Below are 21,713 nucleotides of genomic sequence, written 5' to 3'. Positions count from 1 at the left end.
ACTATTTACCCAAATACACCCAAATACACCCCCAAATACGCTCAAAATACCCAAATACTCATAGTTTGGGCAGGTTAGGGTTAGGGTTTGGTAAGGGTGTTTTGAGTGTATTTGGGTGTATTTGGGGGTGTATTTGGGTGTATAGGGGGGTGTATTTGGGTGTGTATTTGCCACCCCAGAGCTATCTCACTTTCTCCCCTCCTCTAGATGGCGCTGCCTCTGTTCCACAGCCTTCCTCTTGATCTCTTCTGCTCGCTCCTCAAGTTTGCGCTGCAAGTGGCACAAAATTATTAACACTTAACCACCAAGATACACACTTTAATGCATGTAGTAACGTAGAAAATCAATTGAAATTTAACGCATTTCTTACTAGATTTAAGTTTGAAAGGCTTCATTTTCAGCCCTGAGATCTTTATGAGCAGCAAAAAGAAGACAAGGGACAAAATTGTCACAAAACCAGGTTTTCATTGTGAAAAAAAAATCTGATAAAGGGAGAAAACTCAAACTGAACTTTTGAAATGACCAAAAAAAAATAACCCCCTTTGTAATTTTTTTTTTTTTTTTTAAATCTATTTTTAGTCGTGGCGACCTTGACATTGGAGATATTGACGTGATTCTTTCGTGGGACACACCGTCCCATGATGGTGAACAAATGTGCCAAATGATTTTAAAATCTCACAATGAATGACATAGTTATGGCCAGGACAAGCTCATTTATGGCCATTTTTGACCTTTGAACTCAAAGTGTGACCTTGACCTTGGAGATATCGACGTAATTATTTCGCGCGACACACCGTCCAATGATGGTGAACAAATGTGCCAAATGATTTTAAAATCTGACGATGAACGACATAGTTATGGCTCGGACAAGCTCATTTATGGCCATTTTTGACCTTTGAACTCAAAGTGTGACCTTGACCTTGGAGATATCGACGTAATTATTTCGCGCGACACACCGTCCAATGATGGTGAACAAATGTGCCAAATGATTTTAAAATCTGACAATGAACGACATAGTTATGGCCCGGACAAGCTTATTCCGCCAGCCCGCCAGCCAGCCCGCCAGCCAGCCAGCCCGCCCGCATTCGCCAATCTAATAACCAGTTTTTTCCTTCGGAAAACCTGGTTAAAAACCTGAACAGCCCACGATTAACATATATGTAAACACACTTTCACTTTTCTTCTGAGCAGAAAGGGTTTAATGTTTGTTATTGATTTATGCATTTTTTGCAGTTTTCACCAGTATTTCAATTGTTCTGTGGTAAGCTGATTTGAACAAATACTTAGTGCACATATTTTTGCCAGTAACTGAAAACTTCCCAACTTGAATCAAAAGGTAGAGTTTGTAGAAATAATTTCATGACCAATCACCAGGTAAGTTATCAAACAGGTTATACTCGCAATTGTAGTCGTTCTTCAAATGCAGCTAGCCAGAAAGGTTCAAGTCTAGTATTAGTAGACAAAGTATTTAAAGCCAAAATTAAAATAATTTCATGACCAATCACCAGGTAAGTTATCAAACAGATTATACTCGCAATTGTAGTCGTTCTTCAAATGCAGCTAGCCAGAAAGGTTCAAGTCTAGTATTAGTAGACAAAGTATTTAAAGCCAAAATTAAAATATAACTTGTTTCCCAACTTTGATCTACGCACAAAAGTAAGTCAGTATGAATTTAGTATACATACAAGCTAATATTTTAACCTTTTTTTAAAGTCATACTGTATTACCATCCTAATATTTATTTAACATGGAATCAGAATCTGACTTTGTCCTTTTTGCATTGAAGTATAAATAACAATTATTCACAATGTAATTTTACAGCCTTCCAATCTCCTTAAATAAAGTTGTGTCCCTTATGCTAGGTTGTTCGTAAAATGTTAGTTTATGAATAATAGGGCATTGTTCTGGCTATGATAATGTGTCATCCACTGTGTCATATAGAGGATATTTGTTGGATTCGATGGAATATCGATTCTACGTCACGAGTGATCATATAAAATAATATTTTCACGAGTTGCGCAGCCACGAGTGAAAAAATATATTTTTTATGATCACAAGTGAATTAAAATCAATATTTCATCGAATCCAACAAATTTTCTTTTTATTTTATTATTTTATTTCACCGTTTATTAACATTGTAAAAGGGTTTAACAGGAGAATTTTGCTGGAATAATGACGGCATTTTGTCGAAAAAATGACGTCATTTCACAGTAAAACAGTGAAAAATATCGATATTTTTCACTGTTATTTTTCACTGTTTGAAACAATGAAATATCAGTTTTATTTCACTGATATTTCTCTATAAACCATCAGAAAGCATAAAATAAAATACCATATCCTCAAAAAACTGATATAACTCCATGATTTAATTTTCCGGAAATGAAATGTTTTCTCTCATTGCAACAACTAATTTTATTGATGCTTACTTTATACTCCTGTACTCGTTTATCCCTCTTTTTCACATATTTAGCAAGAGCCTGAAATAAATGAAATATAGATCGCTTAAAGAGGCAATAAACAGAAGCAATGACAGAAGTTAAACAAGGAGCATACAAACTCTAGTTTGACAGCAATTGACACAATTGACAACATACAAAGGCTGCAAATTCTGTCCATGAACTTATCATGCCATTATATATGGGCCATGCTCTGTGAAAAGGGGTTTAATGAATGTGCCTAAAGTGTCATCCAAGATTAGCCTGTGCAGTCTGCATAGGCTAATCAGAGACGACATTTTTCGGCTTAACTTCATTTTTGCTAAGAAGTGAAATTCTTGAAACGAAAAATATCATAAAACGGAAAGTGTCATCCCTGATTAGCGTGTGCAGACTGCACAGACTAATCTGGGACGACACTTTACGCACATGCATTAAAACTCCTTTTCACAGAATGAGGCTTGTATATAGCAGGGTAAATGGCTATTCTCATTGGCTTACTTGTCCGTTTTAGAAAAAGATATTTGTGAAGTGTCAATAAAGCAATTACATATCAAATTCAGTCCAATATTCACTTGTCCATACAATATTCTTTGACAACATGGACAATTTGGACTACCGTAATTACTCTATGTTTTCGGACACTTAAAAATAATTAATTTTTTTCGTGTCCGAAAATTAGATATGAAAAATATTCACAAAATACAGGTGTCCGAAAACTTAGAGTTGAAAATTGAAGTGTCCGAAATAGCGTCAATTTTATCAACGACTACGGGTAATAGCACGCGCTTGCAAAATGCCATGCCATATAGTATAAATTACAGTTATATGTGTTTGCATTGCATTTTAAATAATTTTACATTCTTAATTTATTTGACAGATCGTTACTACAAGGTTGTACTTTGACCAACGAGTTCAAAGATGAGCATGTGATGTACCGATACTCGCTAGTATGAACCTGTAATTAACGCAAAAAAGCAAATAATGAATTCTTTGTTTGTTCATTTCCGATAGTTGTTGTTGGGAGCATCACACTTTGAAGCGCTTAGTATTTGTCAGTTATATTACTGAGAAGGGGAAGTACATGTACCATTGCGGTAGATAATAGCACAGTTCTGCTGTGACGTCACTAATTGCTAAGCTGACCGATACATAGGTCACGTGGTTTAACCACAGACAAAGGATTCACTCATGTGGATTCACTCATGTTAATTGGCACTTCCCCTGGTAATTGTCATAACGCTTATGCTATCGGGCGAAACCATTGATTCATACCGGTTTACAAGGTTACATGTATTTACCCTATAATGCAAATGTAATGGTCCGTTGCCCTCAGGCATGCACCTGTCATGTTTTATGATGTTAATCTGGTTGTAAAACCCCATGATCGAAGTGTCATTAGATATCGAAAACAGGACCGAAATTTGGTAAAATAGCGCTGTAAAATACACTGTCCGAAAACTTAGAGACATTAATTATGGACGAAAACTCGTGCGTCCGAAAATTAAGAGTCACGAAAAATCATTATTTTTGCTAAAAAATGGGGTGTCCGAAAACTTAGAGTGTCCGAAAACATAGAGTAATTACGGTATTGATTTTGCCACCTGTTAAGGCATCATGGAGAAGTAGTTCCAGACTGGTGTTTAAAACAAATTTACAGTGATATTAATCATTCAAACTGTACTTTTGCATAAAAAAATATAGACAAACAAGGGACAAAATTGTCACAAAACCAGGTTTTCAACTCAAATTGTGACCTTGACCTTGGACATATTGACGTAATTCTTTCGCGCGTCACACCGTCCAATGCTGGTGAACAAACGTGCCAAATGGTTATAAAATCTCACAATTATTGACATAGTTATGGCCCGGACAAGCTCATTTATGGCCATTTTTGACCTTTGAACTCAAAGTTTGACATTGACCTTGGAGATATTGACGTAATTCTTTTGTGCGACACACCATCCAATAATGGTGAACAAATGTGCCAAATGATTTTAAAATCTCACAACGAACGACATAGTTATGGCCCGGACAAGCTTGTTCCGCCCGCCCGCCTGCCTACATTCGCCAATCTAATTACCAGTTTTTTTCCTTCGGAAAACCTAGTTAAATATAATGACTATACATATTATATATATATATATATATATATATATACTCACTTATAACTAACATTTATCATGAACACTTTATTGTGACTCCCAGTCTTTTTTTTAATAAACTATTTGTGATGAAATACATTCTAAATTTCTTGAATAATTATTTTTACACAAAATTATTTCTAAATTATGTGAATGATTACTTTAAAACCACAATAAATCTGATATTTGAGAATACTTATTTTTAACCCAAAATCAATATAAATTTTTTGTATATTTTTTTGGTAAACCAAAGTCATCCTGAATATTGTAAATAATGATATGCAAGCCTACTCTGATTTCCTCGTTCCTCTCTTTCTTAGCAGCATCCCTCAGCTTCTTGTTCTCTGCCTCCATGAGACGTCTGACACGTCGGTCGGGCGCCTCACGCGTGTCGTACTTGTCCTTCCATACATACGACTTGGCCGTGCAGTAGCTCTCCCAGTGGTCATAGAATGGCTTAACCACCTGTAACCACAATTACTCACAGTTTTGGGAAAATGGGGAATTTGCGTAAAGTGTGGTTCCAGATTAGCCTGTGCAGTCTGAATGGGCTAATCATGGACAACACTTTTATTAATTTATTTGTTGAAACGAAGTCTCTTCTAAACAAAAATCCTTTTTTTGGGGAAAAGTGTTGTCCCTGATTAGCCTGTGCGGACTGTGCACATGCATTAAGAGAGGCCATCCAACAGCTCTCCCAGTATTCATAGAACAACTTCACCACATGTTACCACTGTTACTAAAAGTTTTGGCGGAAAGGGTCATTCCTGATAAGCCTGTGCAGACTGCACAGGCTAATCTGGGATGACACTTAGCGCACATTCGGTAAGAGAAGCTCACTAAACTAGTCAAAAAGTGGTTGTTAAATGGCTTTACCACCTGTTACCATGGTTACTACCAGTTTTACGTAAAGGTTAGACAGTTTTACAACTTGTTTAACAGGTTTTCTTGACAGGTTTAATAAGTTTCCAGTTATTCAACATGTTTAATAGGTTTTACAAGAAACATGTTATAAAACAGGTTTAACAGAGGTTGTATTATAGCATCACTTGTTCGGCTCAGAAAAATACTATTTGAAACCTTCATTTTAAGAAATAAAGTACCGGTAGGTAATTTTTTTTTCAGTTGTTCATTTGTTTGTTCTTTTAAAACAAAATCCAGTGTAGGCAGAAAGTGTTTCCTTGATTAGAGTGTGCTTTGACAAAACTTTACACACAAGCTTTCAGCCCAGTTTCTATGTTTCTACTAGTAAATATAAATCATGTATAATTAATTTGAAAAGCATTTCCGTTTTAAAGTCAGATAACTGTTCAAAGTCTTCAAATGTTCATGTACAATTATTGTTTCCTTATCCAACATGTAAATAATGAGTAGATAAATTAAAAACAAACAAACGCAGTTTGACGCTAATGTTTGCTTACCTCCTCAAAGATGGACTGTGAATTTCCAAAGGTGAACACATGAAACTCCTCTTCCTTATCCATGAATTGTCTATCTTCCTCTGCCAGAGTCTTGAATACCTCATCATACACCGCATAGAAGCCCTGATGAAAAGAAATGTGAAAAGGGGGTTAAATGCATGTGCGTAAAGTGTCGTCCCAGACTACCCTGTAGAGTCTACACAGGCTTATCCGGGATGACACTTAACGCTTTAATGAAATTTGTTGTTAACAAGAAGTCACTTAAACAAAAAGCGAGCCTAGGCAGAAAGCGTCGTCACAGATATGCTTGTGCGGACTGCACAGGCTAATCTGCAACAACACTTTACGCACATGCATAAAGCCTGGTTTTCCCACAACATGATCACCAAGTTCACATTTTGTCAATGTACATACCTCTTTGTCATCCCCAAAGCCTCGGTAGCAGGAAGAGTTGAAGTATTGGAAGACGTTCAGGCAGTTGTCTTCATATTTGTCACCCTGGCCTAGTCCTGTTGATAGATATAGCGTTAGACACCAAAAGTTTTTAGCCTCAATCTGGGACTATGGGGCTAAATGCATTTGCAGTCCGCACAGGCTTATCAGAGAGGACACTTTCTTCTTTTATGGTATTTATTTTTAAAGCAATAAAATAGCAAAAATCCTGTTAAGGCAGAAATTGTTGTCCCTGATTAGCCTGTGCAGTCTGCACAGGATAATATGAGACAATACACACAGCATTTAAACCCATTTTCCCAAAGCGGGGCTCCTAAGTTTTGTGTTTTAGACATAAAACAGTAAGTAAATTAAAAGAGCAAAGTTAATACTAGTTTTTTTTTGTAATTGGTAGCAGTTAAGTGAAGCTTCTACTAGGAGGTGTTTTCAAAGTGACAGAGTTTAGTCAAGTTTATATAAGGGACTGTTTTCAACTGGGCAAAGTTTAGCAAAGTTTATACTACAAGGTGTTTTCAAATGTGTATAAATAAAGTAAAGTCTATACTAGGAGGTGTTTTCAAATGAGCCGAGTTTAGCAAAGTTTATACTAGGAGGTCAGGGGGAAAAACAAATCAATAATACACTAGTCCTGCAGGATGTGGGCCTTACAATTTTCACTCGTTCTTCAAAGATGTGTGCAATAAAGATTGCAGGGGGCTGATGTGACTTAACAGTATCTGGAAAGTCACTACAGTAGAGTTCCATCATATTGTGCAAGGCATGCAAAAATTGAACTTAATGTACAACATCATTAGACATCATTCTTCCTGAAGGAAAGCATGGGCTTTAATATTTGATTGCTACATAAAAACTTTGAAGGGCACTAAAGTCTGAGATCTTTACATTTGGATAAAAAATTGGTAGTGAATTTAAACAAGAGGCCCATGAGGGCCTGAATCGCTCTACTGCTATAAACACTGTGCAAGTTTGGAAAGAATAAGATGGAAACTGTGTACGCGCAAACAAGGAGAATTTTCTCAAATTCAAGGGGAGATTATTGTGTACTTATTTCTCCGATACTGCTCATATTCAATAGGGTTCAAGTCCTCATTGATATAAAGATACTGTGCAAATTTGGAAAAAATTGGATGAAAACTGTGGAATTAATTGCGTAAACAAGTGGGATTTAAATTTTTTCTCATATTCAAGGGGAAGTCATTCTGCACTTATTGCTTCGATATTGCTCTTTTTAAACAAGGGCTGTTTGTAAAACATGCATGCCCCCCATATGGGCTGTCAGTTGTAGTGGAAGTCATTGTGTGAATACGTTTTTTGTCACTGTGACCTTGACATTTGACCTAGTGACCTGAAAATCAATAGGGGTCATCTGCCAGTCATGATAAATTGATCCAATTTAGCTTGATGTAAGAGTCCACTAGGCATAATTGGGTTAAAGTTTTAGGAAAGAAAAATACATAGATATTTGACCTTTGACCTTGAAGGATGACCTTGACCTTGACTTTTCACCTCTTAAAATGTGCAGCTCAGTGAGATACACATGCATGCCAAATATGAAGTTGCTATCTTTAATATTTCAAAAGTTATCAAACTTTAACCAAGGAACTTTAACCAAGGTTAAATTTTTTGGACACACACATACAATGAATGAAATATGGGTTGTCAGTTATAGTGGCAGCCATTGTGTGAATACGTTTTTTGTCACTGTGACCTTGACCTTTGACCTAGCGACCTGAAAATCTATAGGGGTCATCTGCCAGTCATGATCAATGTACCTATATAGTTTCATGATCCTAGGCCTAATTATTCTTGAGTTATCATCAGGAAACCATTTTACTGTTTCACGTCACTGTGACCTTGACCTTTGACCTAGTGACCTGAAAATTAATTGTGGTCATCTGCCAGTCATTATCAATGTACCTATGAAGTTTCATGATCCTAGGCATAAGCATTCTTGAGTTATCATATGGAAACCATTTTACTGTTTCGAGTCACTGTGACCTTGACCTTTGACCTAGTGACCTGAAAATCAATAGGGGTCATCTGCCAGTCATGATCAATGTTCCTTTGAAGTTTCATCATCCTAGGCATAAGCATTCTTGAGTTATCATCCGGAAACCATTTTACTGTTTCGAGTCACTGTGACCTTGACCTTTGACCTAGTGACCTGAAAATCAATAGGGGTAATCTGCCAGTCATGATCAATGTACCTATGAAGTTTCATGATCCTAGGCTTCAGGGCTCAACATTAATGGTTGTCCTATTTCCCCTGGCAAGTAAAAGTTGGGTCCGGGCAAGTGATTTTATAATCTTGTTGCCCGCCTAGGCAAGTGCAAAAAAGAACAAAGAGCATTTAATTTAGACTTTAATTGCTGTGATCATTTTGTTAAATGTGCAAAAATAAAAAAGGTTTTGTGGTGTATCATTTTGATCTTTATTAAAAAATATGAGGTTTACAGTTAATGTTATATTTCATGTTTGGGCAAGTGGCTTTACGTTCAGGGCAAGTAGATTTTCTAAGTACTTGCCCAGCAGGGCAAGTTGGTTTTTTGGTTAATGTTGAGCCCTGGGCTTAAGCATTCTTGAGTTATCATCCGGAAACTGTTTTACTGTTTCGCGTCACTGTGACCTTGACCTTTGACCTAGTGACCTGAAAACCAATAGGGGTCATCTGCCAGTCATGATCAATGTACCTATGAAGTTTCATGATCCAAGGCCTAAGCGTTCTTGAGTTATCATCTGGAAACCATCTGGTAGATGGACAGACAAACCATCTGGACAGATGGACCGACATGTGCAAAACAATATACCCCCTCTTCTTCGAAAGGGGGCATAAAAAGGGTTTGAGTCCTCATTGATACAAAGACACTGTGCAAGTTTGCCAAGAATTGGATGAAAATTATGGACTTTATCACATAAAAAAACTGAATTTTAATTTTTTTCTCAAATTCAAGGGGAGATAATTCTGGACTTATACCTCCAATATTGCTCATTTTCATTAGGGTTTGACTCATCATTCAGATAAAGACACTGTGCAAGTTGGAAAATAATTGGATGAAAACTGTGGACTTTATTGTGTAAACAAGCCTAATTTCACACTTTTCTCAAATTCAAGGGGAGATAATTCTGGACTTTTTACTCTGATGTAACCCATTTTCCATAGGTTTGGAGTCCTCATTAATATAAAGACACTGAACAAGTTTGAAAAGAATCAGATGAAAACTGTGGACTTTATCGCGTAAACAAGAAACGCACGCACGAACGGACGACGGAAACCACGCCATGACATAAGCTCTTCAGGCCTTCGGCCAGTAGAGCTAAAAATTGTGGAAACTTGTTCTTTTAATTAAAAACAAGTCATTTACGCTGTATCTACAGTGCTACAGTCATTATATTTGGCTGCCTGAGCGCTTAATAGTTTATATGCTAACAGGAACGAAGAAGAATGTTCTTAACAGCTGGAATAATGTTTTTGATGTTAGGCAAGTGGGGTTATTTTTTGTCGAACTACACAAGCATGAATGTGATGTACTATGAAGGCACAAACATCTGGACCAAACTGGATTTAGCTATGAAATTCATATTATACAGAAAACTTAAGTGCAAGAAAAAATAGTTTGAGTTCTACACATGTTCTTTCTGAATAGAAAAGAATATAATCAATGAAAAAGAGTCTAACTGATTAGAATATTAGAATATGCATGCTTTAACATCAGATTTTGTTCACTCGTCCTGTAGGACGACAGCTTTTAGGAAATTCCCCCTTCATCTCCTGTAGGTGTTTTGAACTGGGTAGAAGTTTAGTAAAGCTTACCGGTATACTAGGAGGTGTTTTCGACTGGGTGGAGTTGTGTCAAGTTTATACTAGGGTTGTTTTTTTTCAACGGAAAAGTTTGGCAAAGTGTTAACTGGGTGTTTTCAAATGGGTGAAAATTTGTTAAGTTTATGCTAGGGGCTGTTCTCAATTAGGGAAAGTTTAGTCAAGTTTATACGAGGGGGTGTTTTCAAATGGGTAGAAGTTAAGCAAAGTTTATATGAGGGACTGTTTTCAACTGGGTATATGTTAAGTACAGTTTATTATACTAAGGTGTGTTTTCGTCTTGGTGAAATTTAATACAGTTTATACCAGGGGTTGTTTATAATTTGGTGGAATTTAGTTTAGTTTATACTAGGAGGTGATTTCAAATGGGGAAGTTTAGAAAAGATTAAACTAGGTGTTTTCAAATGGGCACAGGTGAGTCAAATTTATACTAGGAGGTGTTTTCAAATGGGTGGAGAATAGTAAAGTTCATACTAGGTGGTGTTTTTTATAAGGTAGAAGGTTAGTAAAGTTTTTACCAGGAGGTGTATGCAACTCGGTGGAGTTTAGTCAAGTTTATTCTAGGGGGTTTCAAATGGGCGAGTTTAGTAAAGTCTAAACTAGGAGGTGGTTTCAAATTGGCGGACTTAAATCAAGTTTATCCTAGTGGCTGCTTTCAATTGGGTGGATTTAAATCAAGTTTAAACAAGGGGCTGTTTACAACTGGGTCAATTTAGTCAAGTTATATTAGGGGTAGCTTAACAGGGTCGAGGTGTTTTACCATAATGTATTGAAGACCTGATGAAGGTATAAAAATGGTTTCACAGTCAAAAATCAAGCTAAAGGGAAAGCCAACTCATTCTCATTAATAACATATCTTACATGCAGGCAAAAAGTTTTAAATCCCCATGCTTACCTCCCCTAAGTATTTGCTCCCTGTGTTTATCGTACCAGGCGCGCTCTTGAGGATCACTGAGTACCTCGTATGCTTGCTGGACCAGGCGGAACTGCTGTGTTGATTCTTCTATGTTGTCTAGGTTCTTATCTTTTTATCAAATGAAATACTCGATTTAAAAGAAAAATAAATCCAAGTAAACTATATTTTGTGGAACACAAGTTAAGAAAATGGTCATATATAAGCTCAGTTTGATTGCTTTTATAGTGAAATAAATACATGTTGCAGTTAACTGAATTTCCCTGAATAAAAGTTAAGACATTATTAAGTTCACTTTGTAGTTAATAAAACATGTTTTGGTGTTTTCATACCATGCAAGATGAGCAACATGGTTGCTTTTCTTAATTATTAAAAGTTCTTACTTGGGTCAACTAAATGGAGGTTCAAAACTTTAAATGGCACCAATGTTCTTCAATGTTGAACACTTTTTTTTGCTACAGTACCTGGGTGAAATTTGAGTGCCAACTTCCTGTATGACTTTTTCAAGTCGTCTGACGATGCCTCTCTAGGAACCCCCAGCACCTCATAGTGGCACTTCATGAATGTTGTAGCCATCTTGGTTCTGGCACTGTATTTTCAAGCATGATTATTGTCATCATACCAATTAACAACTTTGGTACATAAATCATTTAATAAGCATACTATAACTTGGCCTTTTCATTGCATGGAACAAGCGACTTAAATGTAAAATAGTAGCGCATCCCATCAGACTGGGCTTCTTGCTGCATTCTTACGGCGACCCTGGAAGCCTCAAGATTGCAAGGTTGCCAAGGGAACACAGGAAGATGGCCTCCAAACCCCAAGTGGCAATCTTACAGTCATACAGTGCCTTCTTTTGACATGTTTAAAATAAATTTTAGGCTATGTAATACTCATGCAGTCATGGCCTTGTGAATATAACAACGTGGAAGCGCCATAAGGAAATCATAAACACAGAATAACACAAAGAAAGTTACAAGTTTTGGAATGGGGCCAGTTTTTACTAAAGTGAATTATTGGGGCAGACATTGTGTGCTTCAATACCAGATGAACACAAAATATTGTAACCGACTGATTAAAATATTTTCATATAAACATAAACAAGAAATATCTTTAAAAAAGATATACGGCGTTGATTGTGGTTGGAGTTTATGAGATCAAAGATAGCGAATGTATTTTTCTGTGCAGTTCTTAGCTGCATCACACGCAGTACGGGATGTTACGCGGAGTTTTTGCGGCTTATTCTACATTATTACATATTGCTGGTCATAAACCTATAGATACAAAACCGAAAACCAAAAGAATAATGGAAGTGAAATTAAAAAATATGAGCCAACCAGCCACACGCGAAGTATCCGTACATATTTTTAATATTTATATGCGCGTTCTTCGAACAAACCTGTTTTAGTGGTTTGTCGGGCATTGCTATTTGATTCGAGTATTAACAGTATCGAGAATCATCGCGCTCATGCTAAATACATTAGTCGAAATGGTAAAATAATTCTTGTTAAATTAATTAAAAATAATATTTATCATGGTATTGTTGAAAACACATTAAGAATCTAGTATTTACATACCATAATTATATCTCTGGATATCTTCACTTAACATCTTTCCGGTCTAAAGAAAATTGCAGTTCACATAGTTCACGCTATAGCGTCTTTATTATATAACGATTATTTTACTGGCCGCAAACTCCGGTCAGAACATAAGGTATTTGTGAAGACCCAGTGATGACCTGTATATAAACTCTGACATTCACACACACTAACTGCGAACTGACGAAGGTGTAGAATCTACGCATAAATTGTATTGCTGTGAAGAGTTGAGTGTAAAACTGTTCTATCTATCATGCCTTTTCATAAGAGATAAAATTGTTTCATGCTGAACACGCAGTAAAACAGTGTTAGAAAGACGCGGCCATGTTTCCAATGTTCTGGTGATATTCTCAAATCAGCCAATGGACTAAATGAAGTGTATTCATTCGTGGGTAGCCGCGGGCATTTTTATGAATGTAACCTAAAGGTCACCTTAGGTCAAAAGTGACGTCACCTTAGGTCAAAAGTGACGTTAATCAGTTACGCCGAAAAAAATATGATTCAATATTGACGTTTTATACAATCGCGAAAACAAGTTTCAAAAGAGTGTAGATACATGAGAACATTACATTCTTAATTCTTAACACAACAAATTATCGATAAAATAAAGTACATACCAAATGTGTTTCTATTATTTATATGAAAATACGTATAAATACATGAAGTCGATAAAAAAGTTATTGCACAAATCTTCAAGGCTTTGGTCAATAAACATGAGGACAAGTTTTGTAACAGAGTATTCTCCCCTAGAAACAAGTCCAACATTGAACATGTGTCAAATGACTCAGGAGTGATTTCTGTTGTTGATTTTGTTTATTGACAATTTACAATCTATCGATAGCAGTTTTGATAAAATTGTATGTGACGTATGTTTGGACCATAATTTGTTTAATCATACAGACGGTATGTTTCTTCATGCTGTTATGCTTATTTGACATGTATTATCGCGACAATAATTAATATTTATCATAGGTTAATTGCCACCAACATTTACTTATTCTTCATATTAAGGAGTAAATGGCCATGATGAGTAAGTATTGAGATTGAGGCATTGCTTATCGTTTAAAACAAACTAAAACGATCGAAAATATAAAAGTTTATAACAGAAACCTGATAAACGTATTGTGAACAAATGTATCTAATTGTAACCCGGCCATTGACATAAAGCAAAAACAATATTTCCAAATTTATTGAGGCACACATATAGTAAGGTTTTTGTTTAACTGCTAAAATTATATTTATATTTAATATTTTCAGACATGGAAGGTGTTTCAATGTTTTCCTCCAACGCTGATAGTGTATTGTCCAGAACAGTGGGAAGCCAGGCATTGCCAACTGACCATACCCAGTTAGATGTTGTATATGAAATCAACAGAACACTTCATTGGATCAAGGAAAATGGTTTCAAAAGGGTTTGTGTTGTTTGCTATTAAGACACATTTAAATATCTCTAATATGTATGAATGATTAGCATGTGGCCGGTTGACTTATATGTTTTCATATCATTTCCATTCTTCTATTTCTGTGCTGTATCTATAGATATATGATCAACAATATGTAATAATGCAAAATAAGCCAAATACATTTGGCGCAACACCCCATAATTGCTTTGCGTGTGATGCAGCTAAGAACTTTAAAAAAAAGGGCATTCTTTGATCTTATTGATATAACTCTACCTTTCACCGACACCAACCACAATCAAGGCCATATAGCTTTTTAAAAGATATTTCTTGTTTATCTTAATTGGATTATAATGAAGCAGTACTTGACAAGGTCAAACCTAATGCTGTGTTTTGACAATTTCGTCAAGCAAATAAAAGTGTGTGTATTATTTAAATTTTGATTTTATCAAATTAACACCTGATTGGTCATTGTCGGACTCTGCTCAGGTTCTACTTACAAGAGCCCTGGGTTCTCTTAAGATTACTACAAAGTATCGGGGTACAGAAAATGTACTACAAAGTACCTTGGAGTATGCAGGGTTGCATGTTAGCGTATTTTCCATACCCCGGATACATTGAAGTATGTTGAAATGTACCAGGGATACTTTTGAGTAGTACCTGAACCAACAACAACCAATTGAGCCAAATTAATACCTCTCTGTATGTTTGCCCATATTTTACAATTAAGAGGGATTTAAATAAAGGCTCCCAGATATGTTTTGTATTGTGCGTTTAAAAGGAAAATGATGGTAGCTTTTATCATTTACATATGTAGCTTTAGGTTATTGAATGGATATACATTTTTCCAGCAATAAATTGAGATTTGGTACAATGTAGCAATTTTTTAATTGTTAAACTCGGAAGGTTCAATATCAATTTCTCTAACCACAATTGGTGTCATGATACATTTACATATAACTATTAGAACACCATATTGCAATATGTTGTAGGTTGCCTTACAGTTCCCAGATGAATTGATGGGAGATGCTGTGTCTGTTACCAAGCAGTTAGAGAGACTGGTGCCTGAAGACGCTAGGGTCTTCATTCTGGGGGATACTTCATATGGAAGGTGGTTCGAGTTGAATGTTGTTGTATGTTGTTGAATGTTCTTTTATGTTGGTGTCAGGGTTAATGGGGTTATCAAAAGGCCTATTACCAGGTATACACTGTTTTCATTTTCGGTGCACCATAGGTATTTGACGCGACAATAGTTATAAACAAATTTGTGCTCTAATTGGTTAATAACAGAGGTGGGGCTTTCACATCTTTGATTCCGAATTAAAATAGAAAACATTCTGTAGAATAGTTTAAAAGCTGTTTCATGCAACAGATTGAATTTTGAGGGATATTTATGTTAATAAGTGTTAACTTTGTTTAATTCAGAATTGTGTGAGATGTGTAATTAACTGTCACACCTGATTATGCTTTTTTTATGCCCCCGGTAGGATGGCATATAGCAGTTGAACTGTCCGTCAGTCAGTATGTCAGTCAGTCTGGCTGTCCGTCCGTCCAAAAACTTTAACATTGGCCATAACTTTTTCACTATTGAAGATAGCAATTTGATATTTGGCATGCATGTGTATCTCATGGAGCTGAACATTTTGAGTGGTGAAAGGTGAAGGTCAAGGTCATCCTTCAAGGTCAAATGTCAAATATATGGTGTCTGACCGTCCGAAAACTTTAACATTGGCCATAACTTTTTCAATATTGAAGACAGCAACTTGATATTTGGGATGCATGTGTATCTCATGAAGCTGAACATTTTGAGTGGTGGAAGTTCAAGGTCAAGGTCATCCTTCAAGGTCAAAGGTAAAAAAACAAAATAAAAAAATTTCAAAGCGGCATTCTCATGAAGCTGCACATTTTGAGTGGGTGAAATTCAAGGTCAAGGTCATCCTTCAAAGCGGCGTTCTCATGAAGCTGCACATTTTGAGTGGTGGAAGTTTAAGGTCAAGGTCATCCTTCAAGGTCAAAGGTAAAAAAAAACAATTTAAAAAAAAAATCAAAGCGGCGTAATAGGGGGCATTGTGTTTCTGACGAACACATCTCTTGTTTCTATGTATTTTCGTGGTAGCCTGATCAATTCTTTGAAATGTTATTGCAAGTTTGCTGTTAGATGACTGCTGTATGTTAGACTTGTGCAAACAGTCATTGATTTATTCCTTTAGCATGAAGTCTTCTGAGTTGTTTAATGCCAAGGTTTAACAAATCAGTTTAAAATTGATGTATAATATGTATAATTTTTTGTATGCCCCCCGGTCCGTCAGTCTGTCTGTCCGTCCGTCCGAAAACTTTAACATTGCCCATAACTTTTGCAATATTGAAGATAGCAACTTGATATTTGGCATGCATGTGTATTTCATGGAGCTGCACATTTTGAGTGGTGAAAGGTCAAGGTCATCCTTCAAGGTCAAAGGTCAAATATATGGCTTCAAAGTGGCGCAGTAGGGGGCATTGTGTTTCTGACAAACACATCTCTTGTTAACTATTTGTTTTGTTTTTATATTGTTATAAAAAAATGGACAATTTCTTAAGTATTTCGTTGGGAGAGGTTTAGCAGCTGGAGGGGGGGAGGGGGGATGGAAGCTAATGCCTAGTGCCTGTGGCTGAGATAAGCAAATTTTTTGTGTAAATTACATTCTCAATATTCAGCTGAGTCGAAACTCAAATATCATCTGAGTTTAGCTAAAAACCTGATACTGGTCTAATGTCTCTCCCCAGTTGCTGTGTGGATGAAGTTGCGGCCCAACACTACAATGCAGACTGCCTTGTGCACTACGGACGCTCCTGCCTCAGTGTACCTGCCCGGATAGCCACGCAGTTTGTGTTCGGTCGCCTCCCCCTCGACCTGGATGACCTTGCAGACAAGGTCACAGTGCTGTTCCCGTCTGCAGACGCGAACGTGATCCTCGTGTACGACTCTGTCTTCCAGTATGCTTGTGGTATGTAGCCTTAGTGGGCTGCATTCTGGGAAAATGGGGCTTAAGAAGTCACAGAATGACAGTTTGATGGATAAACTAACATGAACATTCTTATTATTCATGTACTCCCTGTTTATTGATGAATGTCTTATAGTAATTTTGATATTGAAGTGTCAAATGAACATTCTTATTATTCATGTATGCCCTGTTCAGTGATCAATGTCAGTGTGATTTTGATATTGAAGTGTCAATGTTTATGACTACGTGTAATTCTATTTAGTGTTACATTCAGTTTGTATTTTGCAATAATTTGTAAACACAATTTCATCATGGTCATTTGAAGTTCCTGCCATCAATTTCAAAGGGTTGTAGTCTTATAAAAAGTCTGTATTTTATTACTAGAGCTGTGTCCTGAGGTTTGATTGTTTCTGGAAAGAACCTTGTTCTGGGAAAACTGGGCTTAATGCGTTTGAGAAAAGTGTAAACTTTTATGGAATTTTTCGTTTAAAGGAAGTCTCTTCTTAGTGAAAGTCCAGTGTAGGCGGAAAGTTTCGTCACTGTAAACTCTGAACGGACTGCATAGGCTAATCTATTACAACACTTTACTCAATTACTTTCAGCCCTATTTTCCCGGAGCACAGCTTATATAAACATGCAAGACTTTTCTTGAAATCAATAAAGTTGTGTGTGTTTTTCAGATGACATTGTAAAGAAACTGCCTCAATATACTGGAATTAGCTTGTCTGTGCTGGCGATTGACAAGGATAAACTCCAGCCGGATGACAAAGGCTCACAAATCATTCAGAAATGTAGTCGAGTGATAAAGATTCCCCAAGACAAGCAGCTAGAGTCGTATTCCTTTCTTTATATTGGGTCAGAAAGCCTTACTTTGACTAATTTGATGTACAATTTCCAGTCAAGTACGTTTTTCTCCTATAATCCTATCACTAGAACTGGACGAAAGGAAAGTGTAAATGTAAATAAAATGTTGATGAAGAGATATTTCATGATCGAAAAAGCTAAAGATGCTAATATAGTAGGAATTTTAGTTGGAACATTGGGCGTTGCAAATTATCTTGACATCTTAAACAGGTTGAAGCTGCTGATTAAAAATGCAGGAAAGAAAAGTTATGTGTTTATTGTTGGGAAAATAAATGTGGCAAAACTGGCTAATTTTATGGAGGTAGATGTTTTTGTGCTGATTGCCTGTGCCGAGAATTCGCTTCTGGACTCATCGGACTTCTACAAGCCAGTTGTTACCCCATATGAGATGGAGTTGGCCTGTATTCCAGGCAGAGAGTGGACTGGCGAGTACCCTACAGCATTTGGCCAGCTTCTTGAAGGTAATGTTGACATATGAGCCTCGCTCTGGGTCTCTGGGAAAATGCGGCTTAATGCATGTGTGTCAAGTGTCACCCAGATAAACCTGTGCAGTTGCTAATCGGGCTAATCAGGGAAGACGCTTCCCACATGAACTTGATCTTTGCTTAGAAGAGACTTCCTTTGAGGGAAAAATACCATAAAGGCGGAAAGTGTCTTCCCTGATAAGCTTGTCAGGACTGCAAAGGCTTATCTGGGATGACTCTTTACGCAGATGCCTTAAGCCCCTTTTTTGGAGAGTGAGGCTAATATATTTTCTTATCAAAACGATACTGTTTGCTTTGCATTTACCTTTGCAAGGCATTGACAACATTTGTATTCATTTTGGTTTGTTTATCATGTACTAATGTGTCTTTTTTAGTATATTTGTTTCTTGTGATATTGTTTTGCCGTTGTATTTTTACCATTATTCAAGGAACACACACATATGTATATGTGTCTTGTTCTGTGAAAGCTGGTCATAATGCATGTGCGTACAGTTTCGTCCCAGATTAGCCTGTGCAGTCCGCACAGGCTAATCAGGGACGACACTTTCCGCTTAAATGGTATTTTCCGTTTAACCCTTTACCACTTTGATATGTATTTTGACGCATTTGTAGTTCCCCAGAAAGTTCAATTTAATTGAAGACCTTTCTTACTATATTCAAGTTTTAAAGGCTTCATTTCCAACCCTTAGATACTGATGATCAGCAAACAGCATAAAACCTGAACAGACTGCGAGTTACTCGCAGCCTGTTCTGGTTATATGCTGTTTACACAAAGCCATTTTTGCTTTGCCTCTGAGTGGGAAAGGGTTAAAGGAAGTCCCTTTTTACCGAAAATCTAGTTTAAGCGGAAAGTGTCGTCCCTGATTAGCCTGTGCGGACTGCACAGGCTTATCTGGGACGACACTTTACGCACATGCATTAAGCCCAATTTTCTCAGAACAAGACACATATATATTATACATATGTACATATGTAGTTATGAAAATGTTTATTGTAGAATTGGTTTGCAATTATTACTATACAAAAATGTAGCAGGGCTGTATATAAAATGAAAACATTGGGGAAACCTGACAAATTAACAGAAATACAATTAAGTTAGACATTTCTCGAGTTATATCACGCGCCGGATATATCGCGCTTGCGATCTTTGGAGCCCACCAACCGCGATATATCGGCGTTGCAGTGTATATAACAATATTTCTGTCCTGCTGGTGAAGCTGAAGTTTCACTTTGTCAGTTTGTTTATATTTGAATTCTTATGTCTTCACTTTTTGTTGATATTGGGTGAGATCCACTTGCAATATACTTCTACAACTATGTCATATATGCTGTGACATTGAAATTAATTTACGTTTATCAGGTTATTGAGAAAGAAAACAATTGGAGCCTTATTCTTTGAAATTGGGCTGAATCCATGTGGTGAAAGTGTTGTCCAATATTAGCCTGTGCAGTCTACAGGGATGACACTTTCCACTTAAACTATGTTTTAGCTAAGAAGAGACTTCCTTTAAAAAAATGCAATAACAGCTGAAAGTGCGCTCTCTTCAAAATGAAAATCCAGTGAAATTGGAAAGTGTTGTCCCTGCTTAGCCTGTGCAGGCTATGTACAGGCTACTCTGGGATGACACTTTACGCGTACTCTATAAGCCCAGTTTTCCCAGAAGTTGCTAATTAATGTACACCACTCTGCAGGTGGAAGTCACCACATGCCGGTTCCCGACAAAGTCACAGGGGAAGAGACAGACGTCTCCTTGGTAACAGGAAGGATTAGGAGGTCAGGGGTCGCTGGGGATGTTGCAATGGAGACGGGGTCGGCCCTCATGGTGAGAGATGACACCCTCACTGTGGCCACACAGGCTCAATCAGCAGGTCAGAATCAAAGAGACTTTCATATACATGTGAGCCTTGATCTTGGAAAACAGGGCTTAATGCATGTGCATAAAGTTAATGAATGTGCGTTAAGTGTCATCCCAGATTAGTCTGTGCAGTAAGCACAGGCTAATCAGGGACAACACTTTCCACTTTCACTGGATTTTCATTTTGAAGAGAGCGCATTTAAATAAAATATCGCATAAAAATGGAAAGTGTTGTCCCTGATAAGTCCGCATTAAGCCCAGTTTTCCAAAAACCAGACTCATTTTATCTTATTACTACAGCGAAATTGAAGTGTAAATTGCATGTTTAGTTGATTCTTATTGTAATTTTAATGTGACATCATATGTAATTGTTTACACACACAAAAACTATGCTCAATTGAGATAAGAGTAGTTTTTTTAAGGGATTTTAAACAATATTTTCACGATGTTTCTCATGATTTGCAAACAAATTGTTATAGGATAAAGAGTATTACAATTGGATAAAGATTGAGCACAGGGGAAAGCTCTGTGCTCATCTGTTTTTGGGGTTTACATTATTAACTTCACACTTGCACTTACTTACCAGTAATATTCCCCATTATTTTACTGTCTTCATTGGAGAAAGTTAGTATATTTAGCACCCATGACTTTCATAAAATTATTTGTTTAAATTTACAAGGATATTTAACTTTTAGTGTTGTGATTTCCTTCTGTTGAAAGTTAACAGACTTCTGCATGTTATCCTTAATTGAATTGTATGACCCTATCCTTAAAATTTCAAACATGTTGTTTTATGGTAAATAATAATTAATGGTGTGGTTAATCATACAATCATAATAAGCAGAAAGGCTGAAAAATACAGCTTGTTTGAAAAAAATACAAACTTAATGATTGTTGCAGGTGAATATTTGAGTATGCGATCCTGGAAAGGTCTTGAGCAGAAGCTTGGAGAAACCCCGGTCACTAGGGCTGTTGAAGGTCAGAAGGGCATCGCTATGGGTTACCAAACAGAGCCCGGCAACCCCTAGGCTACTGCCATATGAGATCATCCCAGTAGGAGTGTAGTTGGTTCTCTGGTGACAGTACCTGGAGTGGCTGCCTCAAGGTTGTTGGCATGTTGCTGTCATTCTGCAAACTAACCTCTCCAATATGCATCAATACCTGGCGTATTGTTTGACTACATTGAAGACAAATCATTAGAAGTCATTATTCAAGGACAGATTTCGTTCAGTCAACAGGCTACTGTCGATAGTGACAAAGTGCTCTTAGAGAATTCTTCTATAATGATACTTATATTATTATATTATTATTATGCTCGTGCATACAATTAAATCTATATTCAGTGA

The 21,713-nt window shown here is 36.8% G+C and overlaps 2 protein-coding genes across 3 annotated transcripts in view; one reads left to right on the top strand and one right to left on the bottom strand.

The window, feature by feature from the left end:
* Positions 1 to 13,552, bottom strand: part of LOC127861471 (dnaJ homolog subfamily C member 21-like) — a 24,073-nt gene extending 10,521 nt beyond the window's left edge. For both annotated transcript variants that reach the window (XM_052399971.1, XM_052399970.1), the window contains exons 1-8: positions 13,399 to 13,552; positions 11,648 to 11,772; positions 11,166 to 11,294; positions 6,415 to 6,509; positions 6,001 to 6,123; positions 4,871 to 5,044; positions 2,427 to 2,477; positions 191 to 270 (exon numbers count right to left, since the gene is read on the bottom strand). In XM_052399971.1, coding sequence (XP_052255931.1) covers positions 191 to 270; positions 2,427 to 2,477; positions 4,871 to 5,044; positions 6,001 to 6,123; positions 6,415 to 6,509; positions 11,166 to 11,294; positions 11,648 to 11,759 — 764 coding nt within the window. In that variant the 5' untranslated portion in view covers positions 11,760 to 11,772; positions 13,399 to 13,552. The remainder of the gene's footprint in view (positions 1 to 190; positions 271 to 2,426; positions 2,478 to 4,870; positions 5,045 to 6,000; positions 6,124 to 6,414; positions 6,510 to 11,165; positions 11,295 to 11,647; positions 11,773 to 13,398) is intronic.
* LOC127861473 (2-(3-amino-3-carboxypropyl)histidine synthase subunit 2-like) lies at positions 13,399 to 21,713 on the top strand. Its single transcript, XM_052399973.1, has 7 exons — positions 13,399 to 13,684; positions 14,039 to 14,193; positions 15,174 to 15,292; positions 16,945 to 17,165; positions 17,843 to 18,487; positions 20,204 to 20,380; positions 21,268 to 21,713. The coding sequence occupies exons 2-7, from the start codon at positions 14,041 to 14,043 to the stop codon at positions 21,393 to 21,395; spliced, it is 1,443 nt and encodes a 480-aa protein (XP_052255933.1). The 5' UTR covers positions 13,399 to 13,684; positions 14,039 to 14,040; the 3' UTR covers positions 21,396 to 21,713.

The sequence above is a fragment of the Dreissena polymorpha genome, chromosome 16 (assembly GCF_020536995.1).
Source record: "Dreissena polymorpha isolate Duluth1 chromosome 16, UMN_Dpol_1.0, whole genome shotgun sequence".
Classification (NCBI taxonomy): Eukaryota; Metazoa; Mollusca; class Bivalvia; order Myida; family Dreissenidae; genus Dreissena; species Dreissena polymorpha.
The sequence above is the reverse complement of the archived record's forward strand: the minus strand, read 5'-3'. Positions and strand labels throughout refer to the sequence as shown.